The sequence below is a fragment of the Atractosteus spatula genome, chromosome 19 (assembly GCF_055471065.1).
Source record: "Atractosteus spatula isolate fAtrSpa1 chromosome 19, fAtrSpa1.hap1, whole genome shotgun sequence".
Classification (NCBI taxonomy): Eukaryota; Metazoa; Chordata; class Actinopteri; order Semionotiformes; family Lepisosteidae; genus Atractosteus; species Atractosteus spatula.
This window is the reverse complement of record NC_142724.1, coordinates 15,334,651-15,345,488: the sequence shown is the minus strand read 5'-3', so window position 1 is coordinate 15,345,488 and position 10,838 is coordinate 15,334,651. Positions and strand designations below refer to the sequence as shown.

General features: G+C 40.8%; 1 protein-coding gene across 1 annotated transcript in view; it reads left to right on the top strand.

Annotated features, from left to right (window-relative positions):
- The first annotated feature begins 6,054 nt into the window (after positions 1-6,054).
- cbfa2t2 (CBFA2/RUNX1 partner transcriptional co-repressor 2) overlaps positions 6,055-10,838 on the top strand; it is a 45,437-nt gene continuing 40,653 nt past the window's right edge. The window contains exon 1 of the mRNA XM_088937693.1: positions 6,055-6,193. Within this exon, the coding sequence (XP_088793819.1) occupies positions 6,166-6,193 (28 nt within the window). The 5' untranslated portion in view covers positions 6,055-6,165. The remainder of the gene's footprint in view (positions 6,194-10,838) is intronic.

The following is a 10,838-nucleotide window of genomic DNA, read 5'->3' as shown; positions in this document are numbered from 1 at the left end:
TAGTCAGCATTGTTCTCTCCCCTGGATATTTTATACAAAACAGAAACTTAATTATAATAATAACATCACTTTATTAGCCCTTTACAATTTCTTGCATTAGGAATTGTCTTTTCACATACCCCAGCTTACTCTCCATGAGACACACAGACAGGGAGAGAGCCTGGGGTCAGAGCACAGGGTCTGCCATTATACAGCACCCCTGGAGCAGTTGGGGTTAAGGGCCTTGCTCAGGGGCCCAATGGAGTAGGATTCCTCTGCCTGCTGCAAGATTTGAACCAGCAACCTTCCAGCCATAGGCACAGATCCTTAGCCACAGAGCCACCGCTCTGCCCCAAATAATTATGAAGCCTTAACTATCACAAGTCTGGAACCCTCATGAGTAACCTGTTGGAAAGTGGATGGATGTACACTATCACAAGTTGTACTGATGAATGTTGTGGTTGCATCATTAATCAGAAAACCTTTTAGCCCTGGTAAGAGTCTCAGCAACCCAGATCCTGTCTTGGAGGCATAAGGCATAAGGCAGAGGTGCTACTGCATCACTAGGTGCACACGCAAGAATGATTAAAAGACACTAATGAACTTAGTCAGTATGTCTGTGGAAGGTGGAGGCAAATTGGAGGACCCACACAAACACAGTGAAGATATGCAGACTCCATACAGGTGGATTCTGGACTCCAGTTGAGAATCAAACCCAGGGCCCAGAATCTAAGAGTCAGAATCGCAAGACACCACGCCACTGTCATTGTTTTATAATTTAAATTACTTTTTAAAATAAAAAAAATGGCTTTTACTACAAAACTAGTTAATTCAGTGCTATAAATTGAGGGGGAAAATAAGACACTTCTTCTATAAGGAAAGACTTATGAATACTAGGTGTACTGACATTGTATTGAACAGGTACCTTTAGAATGCAGATTAACATTTGTCCTCAAAATTGATCAACAGGGTGTCAGCTGTGAAAGTCAAAAGCTAGTAGCATGTGTGTGGCCACTTCTGGAAGCAATACAAGCTGTACATGTGCAATGCATGCTTTGCACCAGGTCCCAGATGCTGTCTTGTTGGATTCTTCTGTAGAGCCCTTGACAAGCCTGTCCTTATTTACCGGTCTCTGATCCCTAGATTCCACATGTCATCCCATCTTATCCCACAAATGTTTACTTGGGCTCATGTTTGGCAAGTAAGGTGTCCCTGACATGATTGTCATATTCCCTTCTTGCAAGAAAGCTGTTGTTACACAAGCAGCAAGATGACTTGCTTTATCCTGCTGTTATGTTGTCACATCAGGATGAGCCCACAGAAGGGGCAGCAGATGACCCCTAGGATTTGATCATTGTAGCATCATGCAGTCAAGTTGCCATCAATCACTATAACCTGACTACAAGACTAGCCACAGCTGGACAGACACTGGAGTCTGCCCATTGGTAGGCCACTTCACACTCTGGACTACCCATTGATTTTACACAGCTGTAAGCGTATCATTCTGCACGTCTACCCTGTGTTCTCTGACATCCATCAGGGTACAGAATGAGAAGATTCTTTTAATATTCTGTATATATTACCGTTGTGTCACAAAAGCCCCGGTATTTCCTGGGGAAAACAAAGCAAGTCTTTAAGAGAAATAAAACTGAAACTTTTATTTTGCTTAGTTCTACCATGTCTACTTAGACTGTAAAGAAATGTTATGCTGTGGCAATTATATTTTATTGACATTGGACTTTTTGTGCAGAGGACCTCCCCTTCATTTCTTTACATTACTCATGAGATGAGCACTGTCAAAATGCTTCAAAGGCATTTGTGATTTATAGGTCCAGTGCTGCATGGATCGGCTGAAAGGTGACATGCGCCTCGCAAAAGTCACCTGCTGAGACGCCACAGACCGTACGAAGTGGAAACAAGCAGACCCCACATAAATAGGAAAATGCGAAGAAGAAGAGGAGGTCCAGTGCTGCATGGAAACGGGCTTGTGTCTGCCTTCTCATATTCTCATGTGTGTTTGTGAGCTTTATTGAAAACCGATGCGGTTTTTGCTCCTTTCATAGTTTGCTTGAGGGTCTGTATTCAGGGGGAGGCAGCAGTGACTGTGTTGAAACAAGCGACAAGGTTCTGCACTGACCACCCCCCACACCTCCTGCCCTATTTGGTGTAATGAATGGGGATGAATATGCAAAGCTACCTTAAGCGACAGCTCCCAAGGTGTCAAGAGTGAGTGATGGGCTGTTCTCAGTTGGCTCGACCTGATCTGAGAGTCAGCGCAGAGACAGCAGAGATCGGTTTTACTCCGTCACACACAGTGGGTAATAGGCTGAGTTAGTGGGTGTTAATTTGTTATTGTAGCTCAGCAGCTGTGCAGCATGCTTGGGAGAGCAGGTGGCAGCCTTCTGGGGCAGATAGGAGAGGAGGGAGTGTGTGGTGTGTGTGTCTGTGTGTCAGGAAGAGGCCGAGTGTCTGTGTGTGGGAAGTGGGCAGGGTGGTTATCGCAGGATCCAAATGTCCTGTTTGCAAAGGATAACATGCAAGGGCCTGGATCAGATCCAGCAGAGCCATGGCTCCTCAATGGGTCATTGTATCCAGGAATTTGGAATCCTGGAGCTGCTCATGAGAACCAGAGGAAGAAAGGAAAACAGACGCCACTACACTTCTGTCACTGGTCTGAGTTGAGGAAGACAAGATCCCTGGGAAAAGATATATACAGGAGCATATCACCAGAACAATAAAAATATAGAAATAAAAATATGGAGGGAGGACTCCATCAAGCCACATAGAAATCACACAGAAATCTCTTTTTATTGAAAAGGAACAAAAACACTGGCTTTATAATTAAAAAGTAAATACTCCTTTTGATATCATTGGTTGTTAATTTCACATTCTTTATGGAGTTGACAAGTGATATGGTGTCAACCATGTGGTGATTGTTGAAAATGGTGAAAATGTTTATTTTCTGATTAACATGAAACCTGTGTTTCAGTATTCCTGCACCAATCCTTAAAGTTATTTAATATATTTTGTTTTGAGCTGACAGTTTAACTGCACCAGTAGGGGATAAGGGAAAACTTTTGGTCTGGTGGGAATTACAAATTTTAAACCCATTTCAATACCTACTACTCAAATATTTATATACAGTATGGACACATACTATTACTATTACATGTGACTGAACTATCAAAAAGTTTAACGTCATCTCACAGTACCCAATATTTTCAGGTCAATGGGAATGAGACAATGGGAATTCTTTGGAGTGTTAGTTCAGCTGCCCATTATCTTATCTTGTCACACTAGGCAGTGGCAATGGCCAAAAAGTCTTGTAGCCAAACTATTTACTACTAACAATTTAACAATGACCTTAGTGAGGTTAGAAAGGCAGCCCTCTTTGGGAAGGTACAGTGTAAAACTGGAACATAAGTTTATATGTTCAAGGCAGGAACATAGAGATATAGAGGAGAGTGATAAAAAGACAGAAGACAGAGAAGAACAAAACCACAAGAGGGCTGCTCCCTTACCACCACCCAGAACAGAAATATAGGATTTAGCAAAAGGACTGTCGATGTATAGCAGTGGGAAGATAAAAATAGTTTCCTATCTATAGTGTCCAGCAGGCTAAAGAAATCTCTTTCTGATTTAGTGAGCCACTATATGTAATAGGAAGAGAGGTTCCCATTTGTATAACACCCATTTAGGGAGTGATTTAGTCCTGCGTAGGGCTTTTATTCTAAGAAGCAAGCTCCCGTCTCCATCCTATTTCCTACTTGGTATTTATGTGGCAGTTGCAGGGTTGAAGTTTCTTTCCTTATGTTGTAAAAGGTAGTCTTCATAAAAATCTGCACATAACAGTAATACACATATTGTGTTTGTTAATCATTGTAAATAAATACATGTCTTTCAAGTTTGCCACTTTGTGTACTACTACATTACCTCACTGTGCCAGGGAGCACAGAAACCATGTACCCATAAAAATTATTGCTTAGTTTTTCCTGACAGTAGGGAGGTGTGTAAATGATAACTGTTGTAATTTGCGTGCAGAACAGAACAGAACAGCTCCTTTATTTATTTACCACCTAGCTTTTTACAATACCCTTTTTATAAAACCTTAATTCAGTCTCTCTTTGCAAAACAGGATGGTATCTGTCATACTTCCTCTACAATAGCTCTCAAAGCACAGAAACTAGACACAGTAAGTTGACTTACATTAGGTTGAACAATTGTGTGTTTTGATTCAATCTGACACTAGGTGATCTGTTGAGACAAGACACAAGAACCGTTGCATTAAGGAAACCAATAATCCTTTAGGATACACAAACACGATATAATTTAACCATAATCAAATAAATTGGTTTTGGATTATTTGCACATATTAATGGATGAGTAAGATAAAGTCTGTGGAAAACACCTAATGTGTAAAATACACTGAGTCCTTTTTATCTTGTATTTAGCTGGTAAAATGTTTTCTGAAAGGTAGGAAGATAATGTTTTATTTGCTCCTGTTTTTCACTCCTAAGAGGGAAGTATAATTGAGGGATACATGTGGACATATGCATAGAGGGGCATAAAGGTATCCACGTTTGCTTCACAATGTTAGCAGGCCTGCCACCTGCCCATGTATAGATGAGCTTATAAAACAAGTGTGCTTGGCAGGTGTTGTTTAATGAAGGTTATTCAGACAGTCCTATCCAACAGACAGCCTGCCCTGAGTTATGGTGTAGCCTCTGTAATGCTGCCTGAAGTTATCTGTGACAGGCTCAGTGGTTGACATTTTGATGAACAGATATGTAATTGGTAAATTAATTTGATTACTGATTGACATTTTGTCATTAATGAGGTTTATCATTATCAACAGGGTCTACTGTCAAAGTCACTGGAAGTAGTGTGTGTTGCTGCCACTGGAAGCAACATTAGCTGTAGGTCTAGAACAACTTTGCACCAGGTTACAAATGTTGTCCCCTTAAGCAAACTGCCCCTGTTGTTACACAAGCAGCATGAGGATATACATTATCCTGCTGTTATGTTGTCACATCAGGATAAGCCCACAGAAAAGCCAGCAAGTGAGTTCCCTACTTAATTTATGTAAAGCTGTGCAGTCAGATTGCAATCAGTCACTACAAGTGGATTTCTACACTGACTAGATACTCCTGGCCAGACCATCACTCTTGGGCCTCCCCATAAACTGGTGAGTTGTACACAACAAATAGCAGATTGTTTGCTCATCCACATCATGCTCTGTGACGTTCATCAGGGCGATTTACACATAAAATCGTCACAGAACAACACGATTCATTCCACAGTATGTCTAAATCCACTGCTTTCAAGTCCACCTGAAGTGTTTCTACACTTTACTGAAGGATTTATTATCTTGAAAAGGAGGCATTGTGGTTTCTTTCAGTTTTTTCTTGATTTTTACAATGATTGACATTAAGCAGATAATTTTATAATTTGTGCCCGACACACCCTCTCCCTAACGAGGTGATTTGGTTATTCAACAGTCACTCTAGCATATGATGATCCGCATTGAATGGTCAATTAATTAAAAAATGCCCAAATTTCAATCAATATCCATAATCTGTATAATTTTCAAAAACATACACACGTAGAACGATAAGATGGTGCAATCACCATATATACGCCTATAACCTTAAATGCTACAAACGTGACTTGATAACATTAGACATACTGTAATGAGTCGCGTAGAAAAATCCCAGAACTCCTTTGCTGTCAGAACGTACAGCTCATTAGTTAGTTGAATTGGACAAATCAGGCATTCTGCGCGCTTAGTGTCTTCCAAAATGCTGTTCCTCCATAAAGACCGTGTTATAGCCCACTACATGAATCACGGCGCCGCGGCTTCAATTGTCTCAAAATTCACGCGAGCACTTCTCTGTGCATCTTAACATGTTTGTGTTACAATGTGTGTATGTTGCAAAGATCTTTTCTTTCCTTTTGTTGGCGGTTCATAGTTGATGGTTTCCGCCCCCATTCATCTCCAGATCAATCCTGCTTGTGGTTGGGGGAGAGGGGCGGGTTTCCTCGCTACCGCTTTTCCCCGATTTACTAGGCTGTGTTAGTGATCCGCCGCTTGCAGTACAGCAGAGTCCGTGTAGTTTTCTGCTAAAACTGTACTGACCGGACCCGCTGCAGAAGCTGTCCCACTGTCTTCATCTGCATAGGACTAACATGGTCGGAATCCCGGGCTCCTTCCAATGTAAGTTCGTTGTTTTTCTTGGGCTGACATCTTTAAACTTTAAACTTTAAAAGGTTTGAGCGCGGAGCTGCAAACGAGCAAAGAGAGTTTAATTCCTCGTTGCAAAGTAGAAGGAAAGTCGTCTGAAGATCCCTGTGTCAATGCGACAAAACACAAGATTTTAGAGCATTATCCTACTTCAGTTTTAAACAGACGTGAATGGATCGTTCTACGACAGAACAAAAACAGTACTTGCAACCTTTAGATCAAAGTCTCTTAAGTCTGGTCTCATTATAAATGTAGTCGCCTTGCTTTACAGAAAACGTTATTATAGCTGTCTTTGTGGATTTATTTTTCTTTTGCAGTTGAGAGTATTCCAAGAATGACTAAGAGCCAGATTTTATCATTGGCTCCAATCTAGGAAACCATTTTACAGACAGTGGCGCCACTACAGAAAATATCACTTATCCACATAATATCCAGCTTTAACTTTAACTTTTAAAAAAGACAGACATTCAACATGTTCGCAGCGAAATTTTGGTAATACAGCAGATTAATGAAGGGCTGTCATATCTAGATTAAGTCTGCGTTAATTCTGGTTTTGGTCTCCTGTAAGGAGTGAAATAACATACAAAACCCCAAAAAGACATCAAAAGGAGAACTGAAGTTTCGTTGAAAACGACTGTTGTGGATTTCCCCTATTGATAGTCGAAATTTCTTTTGTCATGTAAATTGTAATCAAGAAAGAACCGTTGTTTGAGCAATTTTTGAGCCAGTTTTTTCTCTCTCTCGCGCTCTCTTCTCCCGTCTCTCTGTTCAATTGAGGGATTAACCCATCAGTCAAAGTTTAGCACCATCTGGGGAGTTTACAGCTTTTTAGGATAATAACACCAGTCTAAAAGCTGGCAGTAGAAAATTCCCACTTGTCTAGTCTGCCCCTGCAGGGCGACACTCCTGCACTGCAAAAGGAGGCTGTCAGGCGCCTGGGACACGACAGTAGCTTTGTTTAACCCGGAGCTTTAATTTGTCTCTGGGGTTCATTTACTAAATGCATGATACCTTGTACTTGTCTTGGACATCAGCGATTTTAAGCCTCGGTTCTGGAGTCCTGCGTTCCGGGGTCAGGCAACAGTTTTGTTTCGCTTTCTCGCGCATTTGCCAGGAAGGTACGTCTTGGTTTTTAATACCTGTTACGTTCACATCAGATTTTACAGTACCTTTCGTTGAAACCAAGCGTTTATCCCCAGCACTGAATAGGAAGTATGTAATATACTGTATGGAACAGTGTTTTATTATTAGTCTACTGTGTCTTAGTATAGTTTTCTTGTAATTTAATTTTAAAAGGAATTATCTTTCATGCAGTTTTGTATGTTAGATTACGGCAAAACTTTTTATTATTGTCACACGGCACGGTTAGGTGTACAGTCATATTCAACCTTGGCATCTGGGTTCCATACCATTATGGGACATTGAACCCTCCACTGAGTAAAGTACTAAACTGACTCCGGCGCTGTACACTTCTCTGATAATTAAATATGTGGGTGACAGGCCCATCCTTCTCTTGCCTTCTCCTGCTGCGCCCCACAGCTCTGGAGTTCTGTCCCCAAGGATATCAGAGATCCACCTTCTCTGACCACTTTCAGTCCAGATTTAAAACCTTTGCTTCAGAAAGGCTTTTACTAAATTAATGTCTATGTTTGCATCTTTGCATCTCCACTCAAAAGTCCCTTTGCCACTTTTAAAGGTGCTATAAAGTCTATTGTTGTTAAGTACATGGAGGCAACACTACTAAACCATGTTTAAAAAAATAATTTGGCTTTGATTTTGTAACATTTCTGTACTGTTTTTGCTAATATAGTAAGAAGAATAATCTGTAGGCAGCAAAGATCTGATGCTCACTTTTTTCACTTCTCTCTCTATATCTCTTCCAAACCACTGGCTTTAAGAGCCAGGAAATGACAAAGGCCTGCAGGTTCGTGTTAGCTCTCTAATTGGTTTTGGCTCCACGGCAGTTTGCAGCCATGCCCTTTGTCGTGTTTGAGAATGTCCCTGTGTGTGTGGGGGGGGCCCTCAGCCTCTCCAGGCCTGAGTGACAAATCCACCCTCGCGGTCAGGGGTTTCTCCAGCCTCCAGCACCTGCAGATTTTCTTCTGGGCCCAGGCTGGCGAGGTTGAGGTTGAGAATTCATTTCATGCCCCCCTCCCTACCACTTCAGTCTGATGGGCTGAGTTTGATTCATAATAGCGAGAAACAAGACTTTCCCATTGTTTCACTTGACACCATGCTTTTCATGTGGAACACATCTGAAGAATTATATCCATTCCACCTAAATGATTCTCTTTGAAAATACATAACTGTATATTTATGAGGGTGCTTTTGCTGGATTTAAGACATAATTATCACATTTGTATAAGTTTGTGCCTTTTATATATTTTTACCACTTTTAAAACATAGTTTTGCAGATGTCCAGCATGCATTTACTTGGCTTTACCATACTTTTACACCTTTTCTGTTCTGCATGCTTTGGCATTCATTTAGCCTGATTTCACTTGGTTTTACTGCACGTTTCCCATGCCATGCCACAAACTAGCTATAACTTCACGCAGTAAGAGATGAAACACCTTTTCAAACCACAAGTGGTTATGATGACAATTTGAAGTAAACATGTCTGATCCCTTGGCCTCCAGCTGCAGTGGAAAGATCTGAAACATTTTTTTCACAATTTTTCCTTAATTTATTTAGTTTTCACATTTAGTGTATCTTAAAGCTATTGCGCCAAGGAAGGCAACAGAACTTTGATGTGTAAGTGTTCCAAATCTAAGCCGTGGCTGTACTGCAGAACACTGCAGTGTGTCAGACATATTCTTAATAAACACAGCATGAGAGCTTCTATTAAGCTCTGTTTTACATCATGTGCAGTTGGTGTGGGGCTCCCCTTCCTGTGTGTAAAAATAGGGAACGGGGAACAGTGAGAAGGATCAAAACCTGAAGAATCCTGTAATGTGAACAGGAAATACTCGTGCAAAAGCTTGTTTTTTATTAGTGATTGGAAAGTGAGTGGCTGTCTCTAAATGTCCTGTTGGCAGGTTTCCCTAGGAGAAGGTTCTTCTGTCCATGGTTGCACACATGTTTTATCACGCTTTACCATGCTTTTGTGCTTGTGGTTTAAGATGATTTCACTGTGCATGCACTGTGTGCATACTAAAAATGATGCTGAAATGATGATAAACTTTGTTTTATACATCACGTTTAACATCCAATCATCTCAAAGTACTTCACTATACATAAAATACAAAAAAGAAAAGGTTTATTGAGTGCCAGATTGGGGTGGTGTTCCTCTGCTTTAGCGCACAGCAAGAAAGGATCCTGTTCCCCTAAATGTAGCAGGGCTGTATTAACACATTAACCAGAATCAGCTGGATAATAATGACTGTGTGGAGGGCAGTAAACATGTAACATATCAGCTAGATAGTTTGGAGCCAAGCCTGTAGAACCTTTAATGTAAGCAGGCAGATTTTGAAATCAGCCTGAAACCTGATTGGAAGCAAGTGCAAGGACATTAAGAAAGGAGTGATGAGATTGCTTGCATGTGTCCTGATTGGGATACTAGCTTCCAAGTTCTGAACTTCCTGAGTTTGTGCAATGTAGTTTTAGAAACTTCTTCAAGTAACAGCATTACAGTGATCGATCCTATATAGTTCATGGCAGGTTATTTTGTTTTTAATTCACTGTAATGTACTTACATGGAAGAAGTGGAGTCTCTTTAAACCCATGCTCTGTGCTAAGCCTTCCTCCTCACATGAATTGCTGAAAAAGCCTAAAGCACAAATTGATTGATCATCACTGTGAGAATGGCAGTATAATTGACAACAGGCCCGCACAGCTGTTTCTTGTTGTTGCATGCAGAGTGGGGGGGAGATTGCATCCAGATGTGTACTTCTCTCAGAGATTGCCCATCAACAGTCATTTATTGGAATCTCAGTCTGGAGGAGCCCCATTAGAGCGGCCACGCTCCGTAAGTCAAATTTTATTTTTATTGCCGGTTGGTGGCTGTATGTGTTCTACCATGATATGAAAGAAAATGTCAAGTCAGAATTGGGTACTGGAATGCTTATGAGGACACTCGCAGAGAGGCTGTTGCTGCCACATCGTGATTTACCTGCTGGCTTAGGTACATTTTTCTGCTTTGGTTTTTCTTTCATGTTACCTTTCAATAAGTGTTGTTTTCAATAAAACAACCCTTAAAATATAAGTAAAATGTAACGTGTAGAAAAGAGAGTTGATTTTTTTTTATTATCTGTATTCCTGGTACTGTCTGTTCAAGTTAAGACTGATGTAAGTTAATTTCCCTTGTCTAACTGCTGTATAAATATGCTAGCATTGAGGAGAGCTCGGAGACCTCCCAACAGCAAGTCTTTTTCAAAAACAAAGAATATTTCTCTTGCAACATCAGTTGTATTGATTCCAAATGTGTGCAAGTATGGTACGTTTGGGAGTTTCTTGTCCTTTTTTTAAGTAAGACTGCATGAAGATTGGATATCGAGAACAAAAGGTGTTGGCCGGCAACTGCTAAGTCTAGCTAATCAGAATAGTCACGGTTTGAAAAGAGTTTGAAAAGAAATAGGGCCAAGTGCTTAGCATGGTGCCCCTCCCCCTACATTCTGCT